We start from the raw sequence: 15,919 nt of genomic DNA, 5'->3' as shown, positions 1-15,919 counted from the left end.
ACCGATATTGTGGTCTTAGCCTTCTGCTCAAAATTTAGTTGTTCTGAGCAATGACAAGTAGTTGAGAAATGGCAATTCTCTGGATTTTAAACTACCTATCCGCATTCTCAAAAAGGGCTAAGGATGGAAACTTATAAAACCATAGTAGCAGTTTTTCATGACATTTGTAGTTTAGATTTTCAACAAGGTAAAAAAGCTGCCTCGCGCCCGCGATAAGGTGAATAGTTAATTCTATGTGACAGCTCAATCCTTTTTCATTGACAAAAGATTGGTAGGATTCGTTTTCATATTTCCCTCTTTATTCAGAATTCGCATTAACCAATTATAATCATCGCATCCTTAGCTTTATTGAATAAGCTAAATACTCATTAAGACTATACAAATACCTTTGCATCAAAGTTAAAATCAGATAAAAGTCTTTATCTCTAGATAAGTAAAATGAATAATAGCCTTTTAATCAACTAATTATGGAACGTCTACCGATATATCGGTGGTATTAATGTATGATTGATGCAGTTGGAACATCGACCAAGGTATCACAGGAGGTTAAAACAAGAGCTAGAAGTGATGGTATGAAATTTTCTTTAAATGTCTTCTACTAACAAAGGACATAGCAAATAACTCAATATTTGGACAATCTAAGTAATTTTTAGGGTATCTTAATTAGAGCGGGGAAAATTATCTTTTTGATTCAGTATTTGGATCAAAAAGCCATCTAATCTATTGACATTTTAAGTATCTATATGTACACGATTCTAGTGCTATTAATTTTTCTAAAAATGTACCTAAACGGTTTCTCTCTATAACCTATTAATATTTTTCGATACATTCTATTTTTATTCGGTAATTTAAACTTTAGAACTCCTTGAAAACGATCCTATTTTTGTGTGTCGTCAATGCAGCATTTGGTCGTTATTACCATGACAACGTAAGATCACCACAAAGACAATATTATGAGCAGAGGGATAAGGACAAAAACCCTTTTGAAAGGTAAGATATTATTCAATAGGCTGTTTGCAAACTTGTAAATGAGAAATTCTTGTTACAAATTATCGAACATTGGCTTCAACTTTTCCTAATTATACCAAAGTACCTTCCTAACAACTTTTCACCACAGCTTTCATAGTGAAGTTGTCTTTGCTACAAATCTACAGTATGAAAACATCTAGAATATCTTTAAGTCGAATTATTTGATTTAACCAAAGCAATTGCAGAATCAACCTTAATAAACTTCTCAAATCTATTTCTTCACTTCAGAAACATACCTTTACCCTCTGACTTTGATGATGACGTCACGGACCAGCTAAAACATGACGATCCACACCATTACCGACCTTTACCACTCCCGATGAAAGATGCTATCCGATACGTGAGAAAATACGGACGGCACGCTGAATCGTTACGGAAGTTTGAAGACGAGTTGAGACGTTTACCTCGGTCACATGTCATGTTAGACCAACTCCGAAACGAGAAAAGATCACCGTTTAAATGTCAAACTCGACCAAAAGATAAAGGTAGCATACGAGAATATTCAGGAAGAAAGATACAAGAGTGTACATGGAAAAGAAAATATACACATTTTTTATAAGCAACCAAGTTGCTAAGGGTCCAGTTCTGGCCAAAAACAGCCAAATAATTAAGCAACTCAGCCTTAGCAACCTAGTCCTGAAACTGAGCATGAACCGGGAAAGCAACTAAAAATCTAAAAAAGAGGCATTTTTGGCATAATTTGGCATTAAAATGGGTAGCGATCTTATTTGAATACCAAATTTGGGGTATTTTGAACATAAAATGAGATAAAAAGTCAAAACTTTTGAAGTTGCTAAACATTTTTGGCTCAAAATCAATAAGCAACTTTTTGGCTGAAATCCAGAATATCCGTAGCAACTCCAACCCTGAGCCAAAAATTGGGTTACTCATAAAACAATGTGTACAGGGTTATACTGGGGAAAGATAGAGGTGTAAAGGTAATACAGGTGTACATGGTATTATTGCCGACCCAAAAAAATATCAGCGTTTTGATTGGTCGAGAGCATCGAGATATTTGCGATATTTCATATTTCTTTAGTCTGGAAATATGACCGCGTTGACTTTGGGGGACTGGGTAAGCGGCGGGAGAAAAATCAAAACAAAACAGGACTTGGCTGGGAATCAAAGGGAAAAACGCAACAAAAATATGTTCAGATTAACTTTTACTTTGGAGTTCTTCCATAAAAGACACTAAAATCAAATCTGATGAACAAAGAATTAATTATAAAACTACTTGACACGACCCAAATATTTTCAACTTTTGGCAAATTTGTCCGTGTGATAACCAAACAGTTTTTTATCAATGCATACAAAAAAACTTGAGATTCTTCAATATTTGCCAATAAAATTTCTCATAACATAACAAGGAAAGTGTAATGTCTTGTATTAAACCAAATGACGAGTGATTTTTATAAAAGTTCTCTCCTAATTCTCGTTCTCCACAACAACGTACGTCATTGACTTTTCAACTCAACAATCATTACAGTACATCTTTCTTCTAAAATTCGAAACATTTAGAGCTTGGCGATAATCAAGAAAGCATCCAAATTGTTTTGCTGTTGAAAAAATGTTGTTCTTTAACCATTATTACAAGCATACATTTTCCATCGTGGGACTTCCTTTCTTCTGCTATTCTTTCCCATGGCCATGGCATGTCATCGAAACAAAAACATAGAAAAAGACTGAATGTTATCAATCTGATTAATCCAATGATAGAGGGTTTCCTCTCTATCGAAACAATACTGTACGTCATCTGCATTTTGAATTATCAAATTATCAATCTACTTTCAAATACATTTCTGAAAAATCTGCAACTCTTCAAAACAAAACTTCTGGATCGAAAATGATCGAAAAATGTTTCTCTATTTTGTTTTTGTGTGAATATTTTCAGCGGGAAGTTATCGAATGTTTTTGTTCGAATCTAACGTTCGAATTAGATTTTCGAATAAAAACATTCGAATCTACACAGAAGCAGAAGAAGGCGGAAGTAATTTTTAAAACAAAAAGAGGACAATTTTTTTGAGTCGACAATAAATTAGTTATCACATGACTTCTCGTGCAATACTCAATATTTTACTCGTTCCGAGATTTTACCGATATTTTTCCTCGCCTAAAGGCTCGGAAAAATATTACGGAAAAATCTCGGAACTCGTAAAATATTTCTCGTATTGCACTCGAAGTCATGCGATAACTAGTAAAAGATGCACGGCCGTTTAGGGGTGTACATAGAAACACACGGAAAAGATATAGGGGTGTGCATGAGAAATATACAGGGGCGTTCATGGAAAAGCTGCGAGGTAAAATCTAACACGTCAAGGTACCATTTTTGATACTCCTAGAAAGACCTTAATTCACGTGTTGCGTTATTGAAAAGATGTAGGAATATTTTTCAATGGTTGTTCTGTAGTCCCACTTAGAGTTAGAGAAAGCGGTGAAATTCATTTAGCTAATGTATTGTTTTGTTATCAGGGGAAATATTTCTTTTCTTTTAGCATGCAAGCGAGACGTGAATGGTTGTGGATCTGGTTTCACTGCTTCTCTACCGCTTTTTTATCGTGAAGAATTTACACCATGCTGCAATAAACACGACGTTTGTTACGATTGTGTAAGTGTGCTTAGAAACTTCGAAGACTGTACAATAATGACACCTCTGTCTCACAGCCCCGGTGGGGCTTTTTCCTAGAATGGAGATAAAAATTTCAATTGAAATCCCAATAGGGATAGAAATTAAATTGTTTCCAAGCTTAAAATATCCAGTGGGGATGGTTTTGGAGTGCAATTTTTTGCATTGAATTTCAAATAGGGATAAAAACAAAGTCAATTTCCCAGTGGGGCCGAAACTGTAGAGTTATTTTGTCCGCTGGGGACAAAATTTAAGCCAAATTTTCCAGTGGGGCTGGTAGTATCGCAATAAATTTTAAAATTTCCGTATTTATCGAGGTCTGTTTACAGACAACAATAATAATAAATAAGTTGAAGCCCTTAAAACCTATCTTGACCGTGATTGGACCGTACGGGTAAATTGTTTTTGGAAGTATCGACTAAATAATTTTTAAGGATATCTACTTCTAGTGTGTTGATAGGTATCATGACAATCAAAACATACCTTCCTGCAGTAGGGCATAGCTTTCCATGGAGACCATGAATGAGTTATTCATACTAGTAACATAAGATCAATGTCAATTTTATTTTTCTTAGGGCGTCACACGTCATTGGACGAGAGAACAATGCGACAATAAGTTTTATGAAGATATGGAAAACACATGTAGCTGTTTATACCCTAGTTGGTATCAATACCCTGCCTACAAAACATGCAAATTGTGGGCTTCTACTTTATACGCTGTTGTTGATGTCTTCAGTGCAAGCTATTTTGGAACAAAGGTTAAAGATGCTTGTAAATCAAAATGCATTTTACCATACGGTAGTCCCCAGATCTCGTTATTAGGCTAATAGAATATTTTCATGATCCAATCCGTTGACTCTGGTCATTTTCCTGGTCAGAACTTACATTCAACTAGCGGACACTCCAATTATCGGACATATTTTTTTAATGAAATAGTGAAGTTCCATTTTATCCTAGGGGTAAATTTAGTCTGAACCGCAAACCTCTATAGATATACTTCCTATATAAGAAACTTTTTCGCTAGAGGATGAGCAGAAGCCTAGGGAAAATTGGTCTTTATAGTCCAAATTTTTTCAACATTTGCCTTGACCGCAAATCTTTCAATGTAGGATAATTTTTGTATAAAAATTTTGTTTCAATATCATTTTAAACTACTTTTTTTGCTTTTATGTCCTTAGCTTGTTTAGCTGAAACGAATATTTGAATTTTGGCACACAGGCTTTTACTAAAATCTATCTCATAGCCCATTCTATTTCTGCTGTATCTGTTGATTAAATAGGTTTCAGATTCCACAAGCACGGCATAGCTAAATATTTTTGGAGTATGATTTTATCGCGATAGAATTCCAATTATCCGTATTAGATTTCGCAAGATTAGGAAAGGTCTGGTGATATTAATCAAACGAGCTGTCGTTTAGAAGGTATCGGAAAGGATTCATTTTCCTCACATATCAATATCCTGTAAGATTGAACAGACTTTCGATATCAGAAGGTTCTCGATTTTTGAATTCGTTTTTCGATTCCCTGTGCTTCTCCTCTGAACTTCGAACCTATTTCCTAATTGTCTCGTTGAAAGACACTTTGATTCAATTGGGCGAGTAGGATGGCTTTTGAAATGTTTTGTTTTTCAGACAAAAGAGAGTGAACTCTTGCTCCGGCCGGTGGAATAAAATATGACAAGAAAAAGCTTCAGAGTAAAGAAAGGTCAATTTGGAAACTCCTTTCCAGACTCATATCCTCACTCGAAAGAAAGACAGCTCAAGTACTTAAAAAGATGAAAGAAAACTTTCATCCACACTTGGAAAAGAACAAAAACAAAAAAGTTGGAATTACTACCAAGCTTTTGAACTAATGCAAATGATTAAAAAAACCCTACTATTTGGAACATAGAAATATCCAAACCCAATTGGCTTTGTTTTTATTCTTTTTAGCCATATGATCCTACCTGATTTTCCTATTTGATGAAAAAGCCTCACCAGAGAGTGCACCAGAGCATTGACCTATCATTGAACTGGTGTATTTAAATTTTTGTAACATACAGCTTCGCAATTTTAGAATTTGCGTTTTGAGTGTGTTTTTTTGCGAAAATGAGGGAGAAAGCAATTGTTAAAATGTTTCATCGTTTTTTGTGACATCAAATACCGGAGACTTTTCAGACTTTTTCTGTGAAAATTAACAATGAAACAACACCGGAGTAACGATAATGCCAAATCATAAAAAATTCTGCTAACGAGTGCGGGAATAGTTGCAGAGGATTATTTGAACGAGCAATAGACTTTTAATGTTTCCCAAATCCCATTATAGACAGCAATCGACAAAAATAAAACCTGATAATGATCCCAGAATCATCCTCCCAATAATGATCTTAGTATTATTCTCCATTCAAAAGGTCTGCCCACGTGCCCACGGGTTTCATGAGAATCAATTAATTAGTCCAGTATACTATAGCCTTTATTTAAACATAATAATTGCTTCTATTCTTTGAAAGTGTACTATTTTTTAATTGACAGTAATTGACCTGTATTGAGTAATCATAGCTAGCAGACAATAGTAATGAGAGAACGACGTAAAACCATTAAGCATCCGCCTTTTTGAGAACAATGTGCTAACTGTTCAAACGAATGATATAAAAAGCATACAGGTTGCTTTAGAGCATTCATTAATCACATTTGCATCTTCAATAAGGACCTTGTTAACTTAAAAAGCTATTTGAAGCTGTCTGGAATCATGAATACATTATTACATACTTTATTCTTTTGCTGGCTTCTTACGGAAGTCGCAAATGCAAAGACCATCGTTATGGCCTGGAAACACATGATACCAGAAGTCGCCGATCGACAAGAACTTTCCATTACAAACCAGCAGAGAATCGGGACACTCTTCCAGCAAAAATCGGATTCAGATGTAATCATCATTTCAACATTAAAGCGATTTCGTGTAAGACGCAACACAAATATAGAGAATAAGGAAGGACAAGTAAAGTTTTTCAAATTATGCGTTGCGATGAAAGATGGGAAATGTCTTCGTCGAAAGAGGTTTGGAATGTGGAATGGAGCTCGTGGACCAAGTGAAAAAGTGCTGACATAAGCATAATTTGGCTATTCAAACGCATGTAGACAAAAAGGTTGTTTTTGAACAAGACATACTACACCATATAATGAATTGAGATTTCATAGCGCACGAACAAGGAAAAAACTTACATGGTTTTATTTTTGAATGTAATCTTTGAGGTTAGAAGAAGTATTTTTGGTAAAACATGAAAAGATACTAAATCTAAAATGTGACAGCTACAAAGAAAGACCGAAACTTCGAAACTTCAAGCGGCTTTGCGCTCTTTGTCACAGTGCCAACAAATCATGCGCGCGCGGAAAGAGGGAAAAATGAGTAGTTTTTAATGAAATTTATTGTATTATTGAAATAATTTGTATAAATTGCCAACAAATTTGTAAATTTTTTATCCTGATAAATGTAAGAGAACGATGTAAATATTTGTGATTATGCAATTTTTACAAGAGATTTTTACGTGTAAATATTGAAATATTTTTAAAGGGATTACATGATAAATATACGACTAAACAAAGCAATTCTCAGTGAAACATTTCAATTGTCAAATACTTTCTATCATAAACTGAGACCTATCATTTTTTTTTTCACTGCGGTCGAATCGCATCTTATATTCTATTCTTTCCCATCTATGATATCCATAATTATTGAACTATTGATCGCAGCATATATAAATACCATTAGATGCCATAAATTTCCAACATGATCCAGCCTGGGCTCTTTTTAAAGTTCTCTTTTACCTATAACTTTTGAAGGAATTCTTAAATCTTTATAAATTTGGTATCATTGGAGAGATATTTGTGAGTGCAACAATTTGAAATAAAAAAGTCTTTAAAAAAATTCTAAAAACGAAGATGAAAATGAAGAAGAAAAGAATGAAGATCTTGTAGAGAAGTGCTATAACTTTCATTTTCATTGAAGATTTAAATTAGTAGTCGCAAAAATTTCAGTCGGGTAAATTGTTGTCATTACTCTAGACTAGAGTCGTTCATAATGCGTGTAATACAGTAGTATAGGCGTTATATGATAATACGATTATTGTTACGGGATTTAGTTTGTATAAACGACTGGAAGAATCCGGTATTCTGGCCTTATAGAATCCCCGGCTAGCTACACAGAAACTTGCATAGCGAGAAAACAAAGGGTTTTTTCTCGGACGGGGGTGTTTCCGTTAAGAAATTGACGCGCGAACGGTAAGGAGAAATTAATTTGTTCTCTCAATCACTTTTTGCTTTTTTTCTACTATGTCTGAATTAGTCGTCTAGCTTGTTAGACTATCATTTCTCTGCTTATATTGACAAAGGTAATACGGAATTTGCTGAAGATAATGACTCAAAAAATTATTTTAAAATGTGTCTTTGGATACAAAGGGACGTCGTTGGATCCTTCTCAGAAAATTCAAGTAAAAATAAAAGCCTTATCAAGAGACATTTCACTTGTCTAAAGCCGGCTATAAGCTCCAGTTGATGTAATAATGGCCTTGGGTCATATTTCTATTAAGCACCTTCCTAACCCAATAAACTGGTGCAATCAGCAACCTGTGCTTTAAGAAACCTGGGACCTAGTTCTGGATGTAAGAAGGAAATACACTGTCAACTTGTCATATCATCAAAGTGACACCGCAGCCTGAGGTCAATTAAGCTGAACAATGGGAGTTAATGGTGAACCGTGTGAAAGTTGAAGGGATTCTTTGTTTTAATTACGTAAACAAATCATTAGCTGGTATCCATCTTTTCCTTTCCCTTCCTAGCCTGTACCATGCTGACACAACAGAAGAACTCAGCAGAAGAAGAATATCTCAGCAGTTCTCATCAAGGAGAAAAACTCACAAAAATAAATTCAAGCTCATGTTGGCAAGAGCTAACTGTATACACCTTTTCGACGTAGTCGCGTGGTCAGGCGCGTGCCACTTTATTATTTAATTTTCCCCCTAAACTCAATCCAATCCTTTTTTTAACACCTTTTTCTGTTGTCTATAAGGTGCAAATGAAAGACTGGGACGGTTTTAGGGTGGTAAGAGGGACAAAAAACGCCCGTGCGGCAATTGGCGGCTACGGTCGAAAAGGTGTATAACAGACATTAAAGAAATTCAGTAGACTAGTAAACTAGTCGTTGAAAACAGACCCATATACAAAAAATCAAGCTCCAAATAAAAAGAATCGAAGGGGTGAAGTTGCGTCTCTTTTCTGAATTTCAACGACTAGAAGCTACTTCCCTCAAAAAACGTTGTTTAATTTTGCAACTTTTTTTAGGTTTTTGAGAATCCATCCAACTTTTTTGACTAAATGATATTTCATAGTAACATTGAACATGGGAACATATAAATAAATGAGCATTTCTAAAAACGCAATAAACAGAAAGAAAAATAAATGAAATCCCGCACGGGTCAGACATACAGAAATCTGTATGTCTCTCCTTACGATTTTAGGTGAAGAAAAAAAGGCGTTGGAAGTAGCTTCTAGTCGGTTATTTTCCTTTTCTCTCACGCGCGCTGAATATTTAATTAGTGTTTACATTATTTGATTGACAGTTTTATTATAAGGTTATAAGTAATAACCGACTAGTTTACTAGTCTAGAAATTCAGTAGCTCAAAGATTCTGATTTACAGATTTACAGATTCCGAGCGAAGACCAAACAGTGACTCCTCAAATGGAATCTACCAAGCTACGCGTTTTTGATGATGAAAAAATGTAAAAACTAGGTTTGATACTTTTTCTTTTTCCAAAATCTTAAAAGTTTTCATTTAAAAATGAAATGGAAATTTTCGAGAGAAAAACGGTCAAACGGAATTTAGAAATGCACTTGTTCATATGTCTGTGCTGTGTGTCTGTTTTTTTTTTGTACATCTAGAATGTAATCACACTGGACGGCCGTCTAGATGTCTGAAAAGAAATGGTCCATTAATTGTCATCCTAACCACCAAAACGTTTAGAGAAATCAAAACAACCAATATCTCTGTGAAAAGGGAGAAGGGACAGAAACTAACAAGAAAGGCGGTCATCTTTGATGGTGCGTTGGTCAGCTATTTAAAGAAAGGTTTATTGCTGCTGGATGAGAAAAAACCGCATGGACAATTTCCGTTGTTTTTACACCGAAACGATTATTCCGAACTGATGACATGGTTACAATTCCCAGTTTGAATAAATTGAAAATAATAGATTAGTATACCTCAACTCCTTTTTTGATTATTTGATCGAAAATTGGTTATCATTTATTTTCGTCATCGTACAAAAAGTTGCATTTCCTTGGTCGTTCTATATCCCAGAATTGCTTTTTGCAGTAAACAAAATATGACGGGTATGATGTGGCCTACTTTTATTTTGGATTATTAGTACGGTCTAATTGGGTAAAAATTGTGCACAAAGGCGTACAATCACGAGACTTTGCACAATTGTAGTTTAACACCAAAAAATTGGCACCTGTTTGTGTATTTTACAGATCAGAACAAGTTCCCAGCCTCAAATGATTTTTTTTCTCCAAATGTGTCATGTTACATACCGTTGGAAAGCATACTCGTTTAGAAAAACATTACAACTTATATCTGAAAATGAAGCCAATAAAAGTTATTGCGGAAGGCTTTTTGAAAAATGACGTAATTGCTGACGTCAGCAAAAATTCATATATATATATCAGACAAATATTACTCCAAAAACTAATTTCATAGAATTTTTTACTGCACTTTGTGATAGTAAGCCATCTCGTTTCTAAAGCCACTTGCACAACTTTTTGATTTTACTGATGGACTTTTCATGAACGTTATCAGTATCATAAAAAAGTTAACTAAGGGGCGAAGTTTGGGGAGGGGGTCATCTGATACTGATGCTTTATGCTAAAAAGGGGAACACTAAAATCTTTATTAGATATAGCACGAATATGGACAGGATGTCTAATTATTTGAAGAAATGAAATTGAAATTGAGGGGGTGTAAAGAATGCACTGTAATATACCGTTATTTTCAGATTTTGTCACCGAAAGAAATCTCAAGATTTCCGATGAAGCATAAGATTGCAAAATGAAGTAAATCTGAGAGCACGTTCGCCCTTTTCCACATTTTCCTTATTTGAATGCAAGTGAGAAGAGAATGAAGCAATGTACAGGAAGTAAAGTGGGCCATGCTCGATGCATACATGATAGTTACAAATGAATAGCAGAAATCGGCGCAAAGCTTGGGAAAAGTTTTGCCATCATTAAATCAACATAGATGGAGAGTACGTCAAAAAATGGCTTAAATGAACCAGAATGAACAACACCAAATATGCATAAAGTGAAACCAGCTCCGGTGAGACCACAACGGCTAGAAAGGCTGACATCTTTAATCCCTTTATCAAAAATATCTTACAGAGTACCGGGTGCGCCACAAAAAAGTTTCTCCCTTTGAAACTGATTTTCTCGCAATCTGAAAATCTTAAAAGAACCATGCCTATTCCATTATTTCAAGACGAAAATGGTCATTAGTCGAACTTACCTTTGCGTTTGTCATCAGGCAACAGATGAAGAACAATCGATGGGAAATTCTATCAAACTAAACCCTCTAAATGCCAGGTCTTACATTGACCCCTTACACAATTCAGGCTTCTGATCGTACAATTGGCCACAGATTTGATGATGGTTCTGGCCCGCTAGAGTCTTGGAATCTCGGGCCCTGCTCACGAATACATATTTTTAGGAAAATTATGGAACAGTATGCTGACGTAAATAGTGCGAATATGAGGATGATTAAATCCAAATGATATCCGGTCCAAGTTTCTGTGATTGCAACATCAAACCAAATCATCTTTTTATTTCTGCACAATAAATCATTCATACCAAAATGACAAAGTATCCTTTGATCTCTTTACATGCTACAACAACGAAAGGATAACTTGACACTTAATCCAAAATAGTTGCAAACATTATCATCCTGAAATTAGGAATGGTTCTCCAGCTTTAAACAGTTGTTGTTAATTATACTCCTGTCTCACAGCCCCGGTGGAACTTTTTTTCTTAGTGGAGATAAAAATTCCTATTGAAATCCCAATGGGGATAGCAATTCTATTGTTTCAAGGCTAAAAAACCTACTAGGGATGGTTTTAGAGTGCAATTTCTAAACATTAAAGTAAATTTTTCAGTGGGGCTGAAATTCCAGGGTATTTTCCCAGCGGGGACAAAATTTTGGCTAAATTTCCCGGTGGGGCTGGGTGGAGTCCCAGTGGGGCTGTGACACAGGGGTGTTTAATTGAACACACAGCGACTTTAATGAAGATGGTTTCTAATTAGAAATGTTGAATAAGTCACCTTCTCCCCGGGCTTTACAAGAAGTTGATCAATATTTTAACATCAATAAATAAATCCTTAAAACCTTTTCTCTTCTCCGAGTCCTCAAAATGTCCGCTTGATTGAAGACTTTTAAGATATCAGGAGATACGCTATAATGATACCCCTTCTTAATTCAATGGAAAATTCATGGGCTTAAAAGTCCCCGTTTGAAAAAAATCATTTCTCCTGTTTTAAATGTTGCCATTACTAGCTGGATTGCATTGTAACTCCTGCTGATTGAATAGATATTCTTTCGATTTCGAGTTATACGCAGGAAATTTATATACACGTTTGATATAACCTTTCATTTATGTCTTTAGTAGGCGTTTTATCTATGAATCTGTGACAGTTATGACATAGTTTTGACAGCTACTTGTTCTCTCTTAGAAAAAAAGAGGACGTGCTGTCGGAAACAGGCCTACACAATATACGTATGTTAAAAACAAACAATTTTATAATATTTTGAGCTATTTCTAGGGCATAGATACCGATGATACTAGTCTAAGGTACATAATTAATAGACGGGAAAAAAAAAACTATTAGCGGAATGATTGGAGAAAAAAAATTAAACATAGGACGGAAATTTGAGAAAATTATCCAAGAATTTATAACACAAGGGTGACAATTATTCCCCTCGATTATTACTATAGGTCCCCAAGCAGTATGATTGTAGAACTAATTTCTTTCTTGCGTGATGGTGTGATTTAGGGTTTTTCTCGCTAATTTTTGTGCTATGACAAATTTTAGTGATGCAAAATGAGGGGTGCTGTCGGGGGGCACGCTACTGTTTTTACACTAATGTAGTTATTAAATCTCTAAAAGTACCGAAAGCTGACACATTATTGAACTTACCGAAAATATTATTAAAGTATTCTTGTAAATAGAAGATTAACCCTCTTTGCATTGACATGATATCACTTCTAAGCAACAAATCGCAAAATATATTTGAATTATTGCTTCTTGTAAATCAAACGTAGAATTTAGTTTGACCATCTTAAGAGGAGGAGTTTGTAGACCACTTCCGCCAAAATTAATGAACGCAAATATGAATTTTTTTGCAAGATAGGGAGTATTGTTGTCAACAACCACCACTGGTTTGCGCATGGACTGTCAGTAAATTTTGTAAGAATGTTGTATGAGTTAGATGTATTTAGCGTCACAACTCAATCCAAACCTCTCTGTTTTATTCAAAGATCTTCTTTTAAGAAATCTATTAACAATGACTTTCTGGCAAAATCTTCAAAGATTTATTAACCGATAATTTTAAAGTCTCCAGATTAACGTGTAAGATTTTCTTGAAAACGGCAAAATGCGAAAGTGAGAGGGCAATGACACAAAGCACACTTCATTTTCCAAATTTTGTGCACGACTTTAGTTCCCACTAGAGCTTGACTTTCAAGATAATAAAGGTCTCGAGGGTTTATTATGCCACGCGAATAAGATGCTTTAGATTTTGAAACACAGTGGAGATAAAATCAAAATGAAATGAAAATCCTTTGTACTTTTCAACCAACCATCCTAATCGCAGGTATGCGTGTCAGTTCTTCAACATAACATTTTCTTAAAATAATTGCATATCGCTATATGTCTAGTAAATATGCTAAAATATCATAGTAAATAATAATTTCAGAAAATATATAGCCTGTCCAAAAAAACGAAGCAGTATTTATAAAAAAAATCCGCAAGATCTACTTATTCATTTTAACTTAGCTTTTATAATTCTATTACGGGATCAAGTAACTAGGCCAAAAAATTATGAAAATTTTACCCCCGGAAACACTGTAGACCTACTCATTACTACCTACTTCATTAGTTATGTTGTAATAACATTCGAACTCAATGATGAAAAAACCTCAATTACAACATTACTTGAAAAATCAAAACTTCTAAGAAATGAAAGAACCGCTCTATGATACAAAATAACTGAAAATAAATTTCATTTTTCTTCAAAAAATCAAAAAATTCGAATTCAACGAGGCAGTAACAAAAAGTTCAAAAATACCAATATAGTTATCTCTCTCAAAATTATTATTCGAATTAAAGAGAGATTCGAATTACAGAGAGTAATTTAAGCCCCTTTTCCGCTGAGGGGAAAAAAATTTTAGTTCGAATTACAGAAAGATTAGAGAAATAGAAATTTGAATTAGAGAGAGAGTTGTAGTTCAAGCAGCCATGGAGATTTGCACACAAAAAGCAATAAATACGATAAGGAGGATACTGATTCCAATCCATTTGCCGTACAATTTGAAGAAACCTTCTTCAGTTTTCACATCCACAATCTCCTGCTTTGCTTTACGTTTCCGCCCTTGTTTCTTACGCTCGAACTTCTCTAATTCTTCTTGTTGCGCTCTCAGCTCTGCATCTCGTCTCTCTTTCTCTTCCTGTTGTTTGGACATATTTTTCTTGGCTTTGATTTCTTTACATTTATCATCGCAATCCATTTGTGTATCTTCGTCAACTTCGATGCATGGTAAATCCTGTGGAAGGAGAACATAAATAAACATAACAACAAGTAGAATTTATATGCTAGCCGTGTACACGCTTTTTTTTCATAAGAATGGTGTAAATCCATTTCATCATGGATATTCTTAACTTTTTTGGGAAAATCATTCTAAAATATTCTTACAGCATTCTTAGTTTAGGATCCTAATTCAGACTAGATTTAACATTTAGTAGATACGTCTCAAGTATAAAAGGGCATTTTTGTGAAAGGAGTGAGCCTTACTTGGGGGTAATTGACAATTTATAATTGAAAATGCTCTAAAAATGGCATTCTTGATGGTGATATTCTTTCTTAATATTTTGGCCATTTTCATTATGGACATTCGTATAAAGTGTATTCTTGTAAAGAAAGCGTGTAAACCATCATTCTGAGTAAATCTTTCTGGTTTAAGAACTTATTCTCGCGTGTTTAAGCAGTTTTTACGGATACGTTGAGGTTTACATTGGGTTCACTCCAAATTTAACAGTTAGAAATGATTCAGGCTCATTTTTGAAATGGTCACCAAGCCGCATTATTGTGCCACAGATTTTGAGTTGATCTTGAGAAAAGTCAGAAACAGGCGGACAGAGGAACAAGCTGACAGAACGGCGAATTTATACAATGGAGTATTTTTAAAATTATTAACTCGAACAAGTCTTATGGTGAGTCCCATCAGATAACAATGCTTCATAAACCATACTTCATAACTCGAAATTTCTTTAACTCGAACAGATTTGTGCGTGGCTCTGTGCAGATTCCACTGCAGTACCATTACTGTAGGAGAGAGGCTCCAAATCAAAGTGTAGATTGGGGATTAATTCGACGACATAATTAGGGATGATGCTATCAATGATGCCGACATTTTGCCAGTGGGTATCAATTGCATAAAAAGTTTTTGTAATTTTCATGAAGAAATGGCTAGTCTTAACACACAGAGGCACACAGAGGGCTAAGAAAAAGTCCCAGAATGGGTTTCGTAATTAGGTTACAAATTTTGTTTTCAATAAAAGTGCAATATTTATATGATGGCAAATAAGTGCTGAGATTATATTATAAATTATAAATACTAATATATGTCTTAAAAATCAGCATCAAAGACAAAAAGACTGCAAACTTCTGAAAGAATTAGAATGAAATAGCTTCAATAAAAAGATAATGAGATATTGAATGTTATCTCGTAAAAAATTCAAGTAAAAAACATTCTGAAAATGAAAATGAAAATGATAATGCACCTGCACCACCCCTTAACTTTTTATGTAGTTGGGTTTTTTTGATGAAATTTGGTACACAAGATCCTTGGTAACTTTTTACAAAGTTTTTTTCTTGATAAAGCCACTCATCATGCCCAGGGAGCAAAAACCGAAAATTTTCTTTGTTCTTCTGAACAGTTATTGTATTCTAAAAAAGACAGTTCCCTGGTGCTTTTT

The 15,919-nt window shown here is 34.6% G+C and overlaps 2 protein-coding genes across 2 annotated transcripts in view; one reads left to right on the top strand and one right to left on the bottom strand.

Annotated features, from left to right (window-relative positions):
- Positions 1-423: 423 nt before the first annotated feature.
- LOC136818168 (uncharacterized) lies at positions 424-4,904 on the top strand. The gene is made up of 5 exons (XM_067074527.1): positions 424-570; positions 860-990; positions 1,258-1,514; positions 3,522-3,634; positions 4,228-4,904. The coding sequence occupies exons 1-5, from the start codon at positions 511-513 to the stop codon at positions 4,477-4,479; spliced, it is 813 nt and encodes a 270-aa protein (XP_066930628.1). The 5' UTR covers positions 424-510; the 3' UTR covers positions 4,480-4,904.
- An 8,608-nt stretch (positions 4,905-13,512) lies between these two features.
- Positions 13,513-15,919, bottom strand: part of LOC136818153 (NF-X1-type zinc finger protein NFXL1-like) — a 41,452-nt gene continuing 39,045 nt past the window's right edge. Inside the window, exon 22 of the mRNA XM_067074512.1 lies at positions 13,513-14,487. Within this exon, the coding sequence (XP_066930613.1) occupies positions 14,173-14,487 (315 nt within the window). The 3' untranslated portion in view covers positions 13,513-14,172. The remainder of the gene's footprint in view (positions 14,488-15,919) is intronic.

The sequence above is a fragment of the Clytia hemisphaerica genome, unplaced genomic scaffold, assembly GCF_902728285.1.
Source record: "Clytia hemisphaerica strain Z4C2 unplaced genomic scaffold, Clytia hemisphaerica genome assembly, whole genome shotgun sequence".
Taxonomy (NCBI): Eukaryota; Metazoa; Cnidaria; class Hydrozoa; order Leptothecata; family Clytiidae; genus Clytia; species Clytia hemisphaerica.
Note: the sequence above shows the minus strand (reverse complement) of the source record. Positions and strands in the feature narration are given on the sequence as shown.